The sequence below is a fragment of the Lepus europaeus genome, chromosome 8, assembly GCF_033115175.1.
Source record: "Lepus europaeus isolate LE1 chromosome 8, mLepTim1.pri, whole genome shotgun sequence".
NCBI classification, from domain to species: domain Eukaryota; kingdom Metazoa; phylum Chordata; class Mammalia; order Lagomorpha; family Leporidae; genus Lepus; species Lepus europaeus.
In genome coordinates, this window is record NC_084834.1 from 37,324,485 (window position 1) to 37,339,574 (window position 15,090).

Consider the following 15,090-nt stretch of genomic DNA (forward strand, 5'->3'; position numbering starts at 1 on the left):
CTACTGGGACTAGAACCCAGTGTGCCGGCGCTGCAGGTGGAGGATTAGCCTGTTGAGCCACGGTGCCAGCTCAGACATTAATTGTTAGCCAGAAAATAAAGATAATAAAGATCTGTCATGGAACTCAGCTGAGAAGCACAGTGAATAGAGGCTGGACCCAGGCATCAAAGGCAGGCTGGCCGTCTCAAAAGTTTGTTCTTTTCTTGTCACTCTATGTTGAGAATGCAAGGGGCAATTTGGGGGATGGCGGTGGAGGAGGCATTAATTTTTAAATTATACAAGCAGTATCTAAGTACACTCTACATTTCAAAAAAAGCGAAGCCTTCAGACAAGACTCAAGACCCTTTGTCCCTATCCTAATCTTTTCTGTTCCTCCAGGCAACTTCTAATTCCCGTAGTGCTGTCCATCCAAAAGGGAATTGTAAAAACTTTGCACAGAGCTAAGGAGGAGAGCTGGAGGAAGTAACAGAAATAGGTGATGCTTAGAAAGCAGCCAGCACAGGACTTGACACAGGGGGAGGGGCCAATAGATATCCATCATTATTTCCTCAGTTAGTGTTGTTACTTAACATGCACACACCTTGGGGTTTGGATGACTGTGTGGTCAGTAGGAAGCTCCGAAGTGAGCGTGTCAGAAGTGGAATGCAAACTTGGCTCTACTAAGTGTATGGTTCTTACTTTCCGTCATTCCCTGCCAGAAGGCTCTGGAACCGTGTCCAGGGGGATGTTGACTGAGGAGTTAACAGTGAGGGTGGCTGGCGCCAGGCTCACTAGGCTAATCCTCCGCCTGTGGTGCCAGCACCCCAGGTTCTAGTCCTGGTTAGGGGGCCGGATTCTGTCCCGGTTGCTCCTCTTCCAGTCCAGCTCTCTGCTGTGGTCCGGGAGTGCAGTGGAGAATGGCCCAAGTGCTTGGGCCCTGCACCCGCATGGGAGACCAGGAGAAAGCACCTGGCTCCTGCCTTCGGATCGGCGCAGCGCCGGTCATAGAGGTCATTTGGGGGGTGAACCAACAGAAGGAAGACCTTTCTCTCTGTCTCTCTGTCTCTCTCTCACTGTCTAACTCTGCCTGTCCAAAAAACAAGACAAACAAACAAAGCAGTGAGGGTGGATGAGGACAAGAATAGGGCAGGGATGGAAATCACGTGATGCGGAAGCCTTGACAGTGTAGGAGATGTGGAACCTGGCAGGATAAACGTGTCGTGCAGAGAGGAGCTTGGGCGCGACAGGGCAGCTGTCCTTGAGATCTGAAGGCTATTGCGTGGAAAAGGCAAAGGACCTGCCCTGTCTGGCTCCAGAGAGTGGAACAAGGAGAAGAGGAGTTCCGTGCCGTTTCTGAGTCATGGATTCTTTGAGATTTGATCATGATTGTGCACATTTTCTTTGTAAAGAATGATACATGCACATAATCCTAAATTTTCATGTTTTTATGGGGTTTATGGACTTTATAAAGTTGACAATATATGTTAAGGCCTTAGACCATAGGAAAACCACAGAGGAACTTCTAGCACAGAGTGACTACATCAGTGGGGCGGGATGCCTCTGGGATAATGAGCTCATGTCTGAGAAGGTACCAGTAAGTGCTAGATTCCTGTCTCACATGATGTGCAAAAGAGATGGGTCAGCCAAGATAACCTACTGTTCCTCCAGCCAACATTCCAAGGCTCCTCTCGTCTTTCTTTTTCCAAATCTGATTCATCCTTTCTCGTTTGGAAAGGCAGAGTGACCAAGAAGAGACAGAGAGAGCTTTAGCTCGGTGTCCTGAGAATACATACGTACAAAGACTGTCCGATTCTAGGAATCAAGATCGACGTTGAAAGGAAAAAGAACAGGCTTGTTTTGGTGTGAAGCTCTGGTGATGTGATGGCAGCTAGAACAAGCGAAAATGAAGAAACGTTTTGGAAAACCCAACAACAGCTAAAGATCACTAAAATGAGTAATTTGAAGTGATTCAAACATACTTGAAGATTATTTCTGAACTCTGATAGTTATTCAGGATGTTGGCGCCCTCTTGTGTGCCCTTTCTCAACAATAACTCTATTACGTGCCAGGTAGCAATCTAAGTGTTTTCCATCTACTAATACATTTGCTCCTGACATTTCCTGTGTTCCTGATGTCAAGACCTCTGGAAGAATATGCTCCTGCCATCTCACTTTACAAAGCAGAAGCTGACGTATAGAGAGGTCAACTGTCTGAGGACAGTTGGTGAGGGTAAAGATTTTGAAACCAAGCTTGCTGGCTCCAGAGCTCCTAACGCAAGTGTGTTCTGGCCAGGACTTTTGTCAAATAATATCTTAGTTCCAGTTTGCAAAGAACAGACTGCACGGGGAACCATAAGCTGGTGCATTTCACATTGCTATTTATGTGACTTCCAGGTGCTGCGTGCCATGGGGATCTCACAGAGAAGCTCAAACTTCTGTACAAGATGCATGTCTTGCCTGGTAAGTGAGCTACACAGAGCTGCACGTGAACCTGAAATGAGGACCTAGCTTGAAATCTCGTTATTATTATTATTATTTGGTGTACACTGTTTGCTTCTTTTTGATATGAAATCACTGGTCCCTAAGAACACACTGACTCAGGACTATTTATATAAGTTCCTGAATCAGCCTAGGCTTGAACCTGTGGGCCCTTGTCTGTCTGATGTATGAGCTGTGGTCGTGGACAAGAACAGGCATCTACAGGAAAAAGAATAGATAGCATTTGGTCCCCCACAGGCTACCAGGATTGTGAGGGGAAAAAATGCGTGTAGGAGTCACTGAGGTCTGCACAGGGCAGCAGTTCTAACAGAAAGGAGGGAGAAAGATGGTAGAATGTGAATTCGCTTGTAAGCAGAATTAGTTCTAGCTGGGATAAACCTAGCAAATATTTTTAAAAAACAAAAACAGGAATGATCGGCTTACGGTAGAGATAGGGTAAGCTGTAGGTTTGGGAATTATTTTTTATAAGGTATAGTTTTCTCAAGTTTAGTTCATTTGGCTTGGAATTTGGGAAAATTTCCATAAAAAAGGAAAATGTGAAGGGACACTTGTTGTATAGAGCCGTTAAAAAGGAAGGCGGAGTTGGGAACAGAGGAGATGCTACTGAGGTTTTGGAGATAGTGGGCATTCAAGGCCCCTCAGTGATGTGATCCCACTGCACCTTGTCCCCAGTGTCATTTTCTTTATTAAAGTGCGCCTGCCCTGAGTCCTGACCCTGCCAATGTGAAAACGATGCTCCCTCCCCTCTCTAGAGCCATCTTCTGATCAAGATGAGCCAGATTCTGCTTTTGAAGCAACTCAGTACTTCTTTGAAGATATCACCCCAGAATGTACACACGGTAGGTGGCTTTTCTCGTGAAAAATGCTATGTTTGTTTTCTACAGAACCTTCTGTTGGAAAAAAAATTTGCCTCCCAAATATACTTCCAGAGAAATATGTGAGTATGGCTGCTTAATATGTTATTTCACTTTTAGTTTTTTGGGGAAAAAAGTGTAGGTTTATTTGAAAGGCAGAGAGAGAAAGGGAGAGAAAGAGAGATTTTATTGGCTGGTTCACATCCCAAATGCTCAGAACAGCCAGGAATTCCATGTGGATCTCCCACATGGGTGACAGGGACCCAAGTACCTGAGCCATCATATGCTGTCTCTTAGGGAGTGTGTTAGCCGGGAGTGGATCTGTTATGGGATGGGAGTGTCCGAAGCAGTCACCTAATCCCCTGGGCTACAACATCTGCAACATTGGCCTCTCCCTTTGCCTTTTTGAGGTTGAGCAACTCCTGGGGAGCAGGTGTAGCAGCCCATGGGAGGGAGCATGCATGTTATATCCCGCTGGGTTGGAACAAATGTGTCCTGTAGAGCCATACACTTTGTTCTCTCCCTGCTAGGGTCAGGCTCATTAAGAATGCCACCGTGTTGTTTGCAGCAATCCAGAATGGGGACTGGCCTTTATATCAGAAACTATCCTCTGGTCTCTCTCTTTGCTCTCTAACAGGTGGGCAAACTATGGCTCCACAGTCCAAATCTGGGCCCATTACCCATTTTTTTTTTAAGATTTATTTTTTATTTATTTGAAAAGCAGAGTTATAGAGAGAGGAGGAAAGACACAGAGAGAAAGATCTTTCACCTGTTTGTTCACTCCCCAAATGACCACAATGGCCAGGGCTGGTCCAGTATGAAGCCAGGAGTCAGGAGCTTCTTCCAGGTCTCCCACCTGGGTGCAGGGGCCCAAGCACTTGGGCCACCTTCTGCTGTTTTTCTCAGGCCATTAGCAGGGAGCTGGATTGGAAGTGGGACAGCTGGGACTCAAACCAGCTCCCACATGGAATGCCACTATTGCAGGCAGAGGCTCAACCCACTGTGCCACAGCGCCAGCGCCTCCACTGCCTATTTTGTAGAACCTGTGAACTAAGAATGGTTTTTACATTTTAAAATGGTTTTTAAAAATTAAAAGGGAAATAGTATCTCTTACCATGTGAAAAGTATTTAAAGTTTAAACTTGGGTGCCTATACAGAAAGTTTTATTTGAACACAGCTAAGTTCATCCATTTATATTTGGCCTGTGTTTATTTCCATGCTGCGGTGGCAGAGCCGAGCAGTTAAGGCCAAGATCGTATGAACTACAGAGCCCAGAAGGTCCCACATCCCCAGATTCAATCTGTGTGTTGAAGATTATCTGAAAAATAATTGCATTTGTAATGGACATGCACAGACATTTTGTTCATCATTATTCCCTAAACAATATACAACAACAACAGCAAAGATTTGCCTTGCATTTGCATTGTGTTAGGTGTTGTAAGTCATCCAGAGATGACTTGAAGCGTTCAGGGGAAAGGGTTATGTGCTAATACAGTGACTTGTACGTATAAGGCACAGGAGCGTCTCTGGATGTTGGTATCCCAGGCGTCCTGGACTCAACCCACCTCAGATACTGAGGAGCTGATTGTACTTACAGAAGAAGTTTGGCAATCCCTGTCCTCGGGACTAGTAGGTCTATGTATGTGTGATTAGGCCCACTGTAAATATCTCTAAATGTGTAGCTGTTTTGTCTCCCGTGAGCAGCGTTCTCAGCTACAGCTGCAGTAAGTGGCTTACTTCCAATTCATCCTTAGGACAGTCTCCTCACCTCACCCAAATCCAGAAGTAAACATGGGTTGCCCCTGGGTTCGTCTGCCTGTTAAAGCTGCCATCCCAGAGCAAACATAACTTGGCCTTGCTTTTCACCTCTGAGCACCAGAGGCACTGAGCAGGGATACAGGGCTGGACTCAGTCTGGTAGGACAAGTTGTGGACAGCAGCCTTACACAGAATGCATGCTCTGCGTACCATTGCTAGTGACTACATGCAGGGTCCTGCAGCTCAGAACCTGTTTCCTTGTGTGGAGGATGGAGAGAGAGAGAGGGCTGTGTTAACAGGTGCAGTCAGGGCCTGATGGGAGCAAGGCTTTTTGTAACTAGGCACATCTTAAAATATTCTCTTTTAAAAAGGATTTATTCATTTACTTGAGAAGCAGAATTACAGACAGAGAAAGGAAGAGACAGAAAGAGAAGTCTTTTTTTTTTTTAATTAATTAATTTATTTGAAAGGCAGAGTTACAGAGAGAAAGAAAGAGAGAGAGAGAGGTCTTCCATCCACTGGTTCACTCCCCAAATGGCCGCAATGGCCAGAGCTGTGCTGATCAGGAGCCAGGAGCTTCCTCTGGGTCTCCCACATGGGTGCAGGGGCCCCAGGGACCTTGGCCATCTTCCACTGCTTTCCCAGGTCATGGCAGAGAGCTGGATCAGAAGTGGAGCAGGAGCAGCGCTGTGGCCCAGCAGGTTAAAGCCCTGACCTGAAGCACCGGATATCCCCTATGGGCGCCAGTTCTAGTCCCGGCTGCTCCTCTTCCAATCCAGCTCTCTGCTATGGCCTGGGAAAACAGAAGATGGCCCAAGTCTTTGGGCCCCTGCACCCGCGTGGGAGACCCTGAAGAAGCTCCTGGCTTCAGATCAGCACAGCTCCAGCCGTTGCGGCCAACTAGGGAGTGAACCAGCAGATGGAAGACCTCTCTGTCTGTCTCTACCTCTCTCTGTAACTCTGTCTTTCAAATAAATAAAATACATCCTTAAAAGAAAAAAAGTGGAGCATTCATGTCATTAACAATCAAATTCTGGCTACAAAATGCTAATAATGTATTTCCAAGTAGCACTACTTTCAGAAAAGAGCTCTCTTGTTTAAGAAATGCTTCAGGAATGGGCACATGCTGAAAGTATTTGATATAGTTGAAAGGTGTTTTACAGAATGTTTTCCTAGGGCAGGCGTTGTAATGCAGCAGGTTAAGCTGTCACTTGGGATGCCTGCGTCCTCTCGAGTACTCAACTCCCTGCTGATGCACCTGGGACGTAGCAGGTGATAGCCCAAGTGTTTGGGCTCCTAGCAGACCTAAATGGAGTTTATCACTCCTGGCTTTGGCCTGGCCCAGCTCTGGCTTTTGTGGACATTTGGGGAAGGAACCAATGGATAGAAAATCTCATTCTCTCTCTCTCTCTTTCTTTTTCTCTGCCATTCAAATAGATGAAAATAGATTACAATTTCAAGTATTTTTCTAGTTTTGACAGTATTGTTCCTCTGTGTTAACTTTTGGAAGTAAACTAAAGATATCGTGAACTCTTATATAAACATAATTATTAGTATCGAAATTTTTTTTTTCTTTTGACAGGCAGAGTTAGAGAGTGAGAGAGAGACAGAGAGAAAGGTCTTCCTTTTTCCGTTGGTTCACCCCACAAATGGCCACCACGGCTGGTGCGCTGTGGCCGGCACTGTGCCGATCCAAAGCCAGGAGCCAGGTGCTTCTCCTGGTCTTCCATGCGGGTGCAGAGGCCCAAGGACTTGGGCCATCCTCCACTGCCTTCCCTGGCCACAGCAGAGAGCTGGACTGGAAGAGGAGCAACCGGGACAGAATCCTGCCCCCGACCAGGACTAGAACCCGGGGTGCCGGCGCTGCAGGTGGAGGATTAGCCTAGTGAGCCACGGCACCGGCCTAGTATCGAAATATTTTTCAGTTTCGTATTCATAGTCCTCTCTCTCTGTCTCTCCCTCACACACACACACACACACACAAATTAAACTACATATTCAGTTTTTGTATCCTGCTTTTTTCACATTAAAATCCAGCGAGACTATTACTATGTCATTAAAGATTGTTTGAAAATAGTTTTTAAAATGGCTATGTAGTATTTACTGCTTGGACTCAGCATATTGGTTTCCTAAGTAATTTTTAACATAAAGAGGAGGGAAATTTTCCGATGATGTATACAGTATGTAGTACACTGTCTTCACTCTGTCGTATAAAAGCTGTGGGCTCACTTTGACACCGTGTACAGTAAAGGTCATATCTAGCGAACCGGCCACCTTTTGGGAGGTTGAAGAAGTGCTAGGATGCACGCTTACAGCTGACAAACTGGATGGGAATCCGAGGACATTGCATACCTCTCCCTTTGGAAGCTGTCACCTGTGCTATAATGTGCTGTTTTCATTTATAAAAAGAGTTCTAAATGGGTTCCTTAAAGTCAGATTTTTGACATGCCAATTTATGCATCTGAAGGAATTTTATAGCACATAATATAGTGCCAAAAAATTTTAATTTCATTCGAAGAGTGAGTTCTTGATCGTTTGCAGGGCCTGGCAAGGAAGCTGATTACAGGGATGTAAAGCTGAGATGACCAAATAGCAGAGATGGGAGAGCACTTACTGGGACAAGCACCACCAGTTTTTACGTTTAAGTGGCCTAATCCCCTTAATTTTTAATTGAACAGTGAGCCCCAACTGTGAGAAAGAATTCTGGATGAGTCCTTCACTTAGGGATAAGGTTGTCAGGTAAAACATGGGGCATCCAGTAAAATTTGAATTTCAGATAAAAATAATTTGCTTAGGGTAAGTATGTTCCATGCAGTGCATCCTTTAAAATTTATTTTCATTTTATTTGAAAGTCAGACAGAAAGAGATTTTCCATCGTCTGGTTCACTCCCCAAATGTCTGCCAAAAGCCAGGGCTGAGCCAGGCTAAAGCCAGGAGCCCAGACCTCAATCCAGATTCCCATGTGGGTGGCAGGGAACCAAGTCCTTGAGCCATCACCTGCTGCCTCCCAGGGTGCACACTAGCAGGAAGCTGGATTGGAAGTGGAGGAGCCCTGACTCAAACCAGGCACTCTGAAATGAGACGCAGGCATCCCAAGCAGTGCCTGAACTGCTGTGCCAAATACCTGCCCCTGCTCCATGCAATTTTTTAAAAATTTATTTTATTTATTTGAAAGACAGAGTTACAGAGAGAGGTAGAGACAGAGAGAGAGAGATCTTCCATCCGCTGGTTCACTCCCCAGATAGCTGCAAGGGCTGGAGCTGCGCCAATCCGAAGTCAGGAGCCAGGAGCTTTTTCCAGGTCTCCCACATGAGTGCAGGGGCCCAAGGACTTGGGTCATCCTCTACTGCTTTCCCAGGCCATAGCAGAGAGCTGGATCAGAAGAGGAGCAGCCGGGACTAGAACCGGTGCCCATATGGGATGCCAGCGTTTCAGGCCAGGGCATTAACCTGCTGCGCCACAGCGCCAGCCCCTCCATGCAATGTTAACAATAGACTTATTCCAAGCAAACTACATTTTTTTTATTTGAAATTCAAATGTAACCATGCGTGCTGGTATTTTGTTTTTCCGAGTTGTTCTGTTTGCTAACTCAGGTACCCCTACCCAGAGGTTCTGTGTTCTACTGCCACGATACATCTGTGGCTGTATTAGTTAACATTCTGCTTTTTCCTTCTGCGTATTTCCTGGTAGTTGTCGGCTTGGATAGCAGAAGCAAACAGAGTGCGGATGATGGCTTCGTCACAGTGAGTCTAAAGCCAGACAAAGGTATGGATTCTGCCGTCCATATGTTTGCCTTCTCACTGGTTGGACCCTGGTTTTTTGGCCCCGGGAACACTTATGTCTTGGCCTTTGGGTTTCAGGGAAGAGGGCAAATTCTCAAGAAAACCGTAACTACCTGAGACTCTGGACTCCAGAAAATAAATCCAAGTCCAAGAATGCAAAGGATTTGCCCAAATTGAACCAGGTAAATGCTTAACAATTCAGTTCATTAATTTCAAACTTATAGCTCCTGTTTCCAGTTACAAGGTAAATGTGGAGTTAGGTACCCTCGGGAAGAACATGGTGACTTGGAGGCACTTAATTAGTATCACTTTGGGTCTGTTTTGTGTGTACATGATTTTATGCATCCAAGATGTGCCCAGTTGTGAGAAAATGACCTCCTGAGAGAAAACATGAACCATGGAATGTTCCATTTGGAGAGCGCACACATCTTGTTGTTTCTACTTTCTCGGGTGTGTGGAAATTTTCAACTTAAAAAGTAAAAAATGCAAACAGCCCTAAAGAGATACTGTGCAGTCCGCGCCCTCCATCCTCGCTAGTGCAGCTTCTGGGGCGGGGTCTTTAGCAATCCTGGCTAAGCTGGCTTCCCGAGGGGCCGGCCTCGCTGCTCCCCACCTGGTTTCCCGATTCTGAGTGTTTTCCCACATCGCTTGGCAGGGGCAGTTCATCGAGCTGTGCAAGACCATGTACAACATGTTCAGCGAGGACCCCAACGAGCAGGAGCTGTACCACGCCACGGCAGCGGTGACCAGCCTCCTGCTGGAGATCGGGGAAGTGGGCAAGCTCTTCGTCGCCCAGCCCGCCAAGGAGGCCGGCGGCACGGCAGGCGCGCTGCTCCCCAAGAAGGGCCCTGGGCAGCCGTACGCGGTGGAGGCCGGGGAGCCCCTCCCGGCCAGCCTGGCCGCTGCTGCCGCCGCCGGGGACAGCGAGGAGCACTCGCTGGGAGGACAGATGGAGGACATTAAGCTGGAGGACTCCTCGCCCCGCGACAACGGGGCCTGCTCCTCCATGCTCACCTCCGATGACGACAGCTCCATGTCCTCGTACTCGGTGCTGAGTGCCGGCTCGCACGAGGAGGACAAGCTGCACTGCGAGGACATCGGCGAGGACACCGTGCTGGTGCGCAGCGGCCAGGGCTCGGCCGCGCTGCCGCGGAGCACCAGCTTGGACCGGGACTGGGCCATCACCTTCGAGCAGTTCCTGGCCTCGCTCCTAACCGAGCCGGCCCTGGTGAAGTACTTTGACAAGCCCGTGTGCATGATGGCCAGGATCACCAGCGCCAAGAACATCCGCATGATGGGCAAGCCCCTCACCTCGGCCAGTGACTACGAAATCTCCTCCATGTCAGGCTGAGCCGGCAGCGCCACCTGCTGGAGGCACGCGGGAAAGGGAGGGGGCTTTTTTAGGTGCCTCTGTGTTGGGAGTTCGTTCTTTCTTTCTTTTAAATTCAATATTTATTAGTACCGGGCCCAAAGCCTCGTGTTTTCATAACGTAATACAACGAAAGCTGTTGGAGAAAATATTTAAACACCTCATTGTAGGCACAGTACACTCTTGGGGGGAAGAGGGGATTTATTGGAATACAGTTTATTCAGTGAATTCCAAAAAAAAAAAAAAAAGATCTGAATCTGTCAGTGATATGTGTGTATTGTAACTTATTAACCTTACTGTTGCGCTGTATACATGGTTTAAAAAATAGTGCTGTTTCATGCTAAATAAGACAGCAATCATGTGTATATTCAGATTTTTCCATATCATTAAGGCTGTTAGGAAAATGAAAAGCCACAACACAAGACTGTTCTTAAATGGGAAAGATAGTGTCAGCTGGGGCAAATCCTACGCCACTTTAGGAAGTATTAGACACATTTTTACAGATTTGAAATAATATTTCATAAAAGCTCTCATCAAAAATCATATTCAACAAATGTTCTCCTTCAGGGGGAAGACATTTGGGTCCTGCACAATTAGGAAAGTGGAAATGACCTTCCATGATGCCAGACAGCACTTGGACTTGACCAGTTTGCACAGACAGCATCCCCGTTTTGCATTAAGCACTTGTCCTGACGATTGATGGCAGCTGGCCAGAAACAGAAGCCGTCTTTTGTTCCTGGGACTCCAGATGTGGCAACACACATCACAGAGGGATCAGGATACGCTCCGGGTTTCATTTGGGTTTTGAAAGAGTAAAAGTACCGATGTTTCTGGTACTGAATTTTCAGCTTTTTGTTACTACAATTAAAGAAAAAAAATGAAGTTTACCATTTCCATACTCTCCATAGATTCAAGAAATTATACCATGTATCGTAGATGACCATCTTTTCATTAAATCAACATAGAGATCATGTAAACTGAAAAAACAATCCTGCAAGATAACGTAACTCAATGTTTTCAAGCAGAACTTGTCACTTTATATCAAAGCATAGTCTGTTCTATTTCCCGAGTGGATGTGGAAATGAAAGCTCGCGCACCTGCACTTTGAATTCTAGCTTCAATTTTTCTTATTGTTACGTTTTTGTTTTTTACAGATGTTGGGAGGTTTTTCCCCATGTCGTTGAATTCATAATCATGTTCACATTTCCTTTGCCTATTCAGAATATTCCTTTCAACACATTCCTTTATTTTATTATACACCGCATCCTTATTTTAGCTGTTGCTGCTTTGTTTCCTATTTTGTTTACAGAATGACTTTTAAACTGTCAAATGAAGTAGTGTTAACCTCAAATAGGATAAATGTGAACAAATAAAATGCTTCAGATACGGCTTCTTGTCTTTGTGCTGGAGTTCCTACCGAATGTGATACCATGATTCCTCTGACAGCTTTGCTGGGGAAATTTTATTAGGCAACACCTTTGATTACATACATTAAACTTTTTTTAAATAGTAAGCACTATTTTTTTAAAGATTAATTTTATTTATTTGAAAGAATTGGAGAGGGAGATACAGAGAGAAGAGAGAGATTTTTCATCCATTGTTTCATTCCTTAAATGGCCCCAGTAGCGAGGGTTGGAACAGGCTGAAGACAGGAGCCTGGAACTCCATCTGGGTCTCCTAAATGGATGGCAGGGCCCAAGTAGTTGGGCCATCTTCTGCTTCCTTCCCAGGTGCATTTGCAAAGAGCTGGATTTATTTAGTTGTTTGAGAAGTAGCAGTAGTTACAGATAAAGAGAGGGAGAGACACACAAAGAGGTCTTCCATCCTCTGGTTCACTCCCCAAATGGCTGCAACAGCTGGAACTGGGCTGATCTGCAGCCAGGAGCCAGGAGCCTCTTCCAGTCTCCCACACGGGTGCAAGAGGTGCAAGAGCCCCAGCACTTGGGCCATTTATCACTGCTTTCCCGGGGCATTAGCTGGGAGCTGGATCAGAAGTGGAGCAGCCAGGACTCGAACCGGCACCCTTATGGGTTGCCGGCACTGCAGGCAGGGCTTAACCTACTATGCCAAAGCGCTGGCCCCAGCAGTCTAATTCTTTAAAAGGCAAGCCTAGGAGGCTGACAAAGGAGTGTGTAGGGAGGCACAAAGTGAGAATAGGAGGGTAGAAGGATGCGTGTATGTTTTGTGAGCTTTGCTAGCATAATTGGCTGCTAGTACATACGGCTGTTCCAAATAGATGGCCAAGGGCCAAGGTGAAGAAGAAGGGAACTTCCTGGATTCATAACCATGTCATTTTTTCACCGTGCACAGAGAGGCCAGAGTAACTGCAGATCTGATAGCTCTCGGAATAAAGGGAGTCTCAGCTAGATTGATGCCACATCCTAGGCTCGGCGGGAGATTATCTTTAGGACCCAAGTGTAGGCCTAGAGAATTCATTTATTTCAGGAGTCGTCTCTTATGATAGGACCTACTATGTGCCAGATACTGTTTTGGCAGTGAGAAGCAAGTGACGGTTAAAAAATATATCCCTTTGGCCGGCACCGTGGCTTAACAGGCTAATCCTCCGCCTTACGGCACCGGCACACCGGGTTCTAGTCCCGGTTGGGGCGCCAGATTCTGTCCCGGTTGCCCCTCTCCCAGTCCAGCTCTCTGCTGTGGCCCGGGAAGGCAGTGGAGGATGGCCCAAGTGCTTGGGCCCTGCACCCGCATGGGAGACCAGGAGAAGCACCTGGCTCCTGGCTTTGGATCAGCACGATGAGCCGGCCACAGCGGCCATTGGAGGGTGAACCAACGGCAAAAAGGAAGACCTTTCTCTCTGTCTCTCTCTCTCTCACTGTCCACTCTACCTGTCAAATATATATATATATATATATATATATATATATATATATATCCCTGCCCTCAAGGGAAGTGGACACTGTAATATGGGAGATAGACTAGAAGCAAAAAGAAGCACTATGTGCTGGTGGCACAAGCTATTGAAAAATGCAGTCGGGAAGCAAGATTTGAAACTCTGGCTGGGTTGGGGCTGGCACTGTGGCTTAGCAAGTAAAGCTGCTGCCTGCAGCACCAGCATCCCATATGGGCACCAGTTTGAGTCTGGCTGCTCCACTTCTGATCCAGCTCTCTGCTATGGCTTGGGAAAGCAGTAGAAGATGGCCCAAGTGCTTGGGCCCCTGCACCCACATGGGAGACCCAGAGGAAGCTCCTGGCTCCTGCAAGGAGCACAAGGAGAGAAGCCGGCAGGGGCTCACTGCACTCATCCAGGTCAGGTTGGGGGGTGACCTTGTCCTGCACCCGCACTTCCTGGGCCTGGAACGAGCTCAGACATACCCACCAATCCTACTGAGCAGCCAGGCCAAGCTCTGTCAGAGGTGGACTCTCTCTCAGAAGTATCAAAAACTGTGCCGTGCCTTATTCAGCTCCATCCCTCATCATCCTGGGTTTCCCTGGAGCTTCTCTGGCACTCACTAAATATTTTCACATCCGGCTCACAGGTTTCTCCTCTGCCCCAGTTCTGGCCACCATTCCGGGAAATCTGACATCTCTCTAGAGAACCTAGCAAACACTCTTATGGTGTGAATATGTCCCCCTCCTCCCCAAGAAAAGCTCATATTGAGTCTTGGTCCCCAAATAACAGTGCTGACAGGTGGTGGGATCTTTAAAATGTCCTTATTTAGTTATCTCTTTATTTGAAAGAAAAAGAAATAGCTTCCATCCATTGGTTTAATCCCCAAATACCCACCACAGACCGGCAAGGTAGGAGACTGAAGCAGGGAGCCAGGAACTCAATTTAAGTCTCCCACATGGGTGGCAGGGACCCAGTTACCTGACCCATCACCACCGCCTCCCAGGGTCTGCACTGGGGGAAGCTGGAGTCGGGAACCAGGGCCAGGGATCAAATCCTAGCACTTGGGGCCGACTGAAGTTAATTTGTTATTTTGAAGTTAATTTGTTTTGTTAAATTGCACATCTATGTACAAATACTTTTTTTTTTTTTTTTTTGACAGGCAGAGTGGACAGTGAGAGAGAGACAGAGAGAAAGGTCTTCCTTTTTGCCGTTGGTTCACCCTCCAATGGTCGCCGCGGCCGGCGCACTGCGGCCAGCGTATCACGCTGATCCGATGGCAGGAGCCAGGTGCTTCTCCTGGTCTCCCATGGGGTGCAGGGCTCAAGCACTGCCTTCCCAGGCCACAGCAGAGAGCTGGCCTGGAAGTCTCTCATAGCATGGAAGTTGACTATTTTTTGAAGTATCTGTTGGCCCTTTTTTAAAGATTTATTTATTTATTTGAAAGAATAATGGAGAAGGAGAGGCAGAGAGAGAGAGGAGAGATAGAGAGATCTTCCATCCACTTGTTCACTCACGGAATGGCCACAAAGGCCAGGGCTGGGCCAGGCCAAAGCCAGGAACCAGGATCCTCTTCGGGGTCTCCCACGTGGGTGCAGGGGCCTAAGGACTTGAGCCATCTGCCACCGTTTTCCCAGATGCATTAGCAGGGAGCTGGTTCAGAGGCAGAGCAGCCGAGACTTGCACCTGTGCCCATATGGGATGCCAGCGCTGCAGACAGAGGCCTAACCTGCTATGCGATGGCTCTTTATACATCTTCTGAATTTGCCCTCTGACTTGTGGCATAGTGACAACCTTATGTTTGTGGCGTTTGGCTTTTTATTTTCCTGTTCTCGATGCCACTCACTATGAGAACAGAATACGGTGAAAGAGAAAGGGGAGGTTATTGAGCAGAATGGATGCTGCTCCTGCACTGAAGCCTAGTGCCTTTCCAAAGGGATGGAAGATGCATTTCCAAGGACATTGTTAGCAGCCACTTTGTCATTTACATGGAGCACAGCAAA

General features: G+C 47.0%; 1 protein-coding gene across 1 annotated transcript in view; it reads left to right on the forward strand.

Annotated features, from left to right (window-relative positions):
• TBC1D9 (TBC1 domain family member 9) overlaps window positions 1-11,628 on the forward strand; it is a 124,494-nt gene extending 112,866 nt beyond the window's left edge. Inside the window, exons 17-21 of the mRNA XM_062199577.1 lie at window positions 2,373-2,438; window positions 3,230-3,316; window positions 8,779-8,853; window positions 8,949-9,052; window positions 9,526-11,628. Coding sequence (XP_062055561.1) covers window positions 2,373-2,438; window positions 3,230-3,316; window positions 8,779-8,853; window positions 8,949-9,052; window positions 9,526-10,221 — 1,028 coding nt within the window. The 3' untranslated portion in view covers window positions 10,222-11,628. The remainder of the gene's footprint in view (window positions 1-2,372; window positions 2,439-3,229; window positions 3,317-8,778; window positions 8,854-8,948; window positions 9,053-9,525) is intronic.
• Window positions 11,629-15,090: the final 3,462 nt, after the last annotated feature.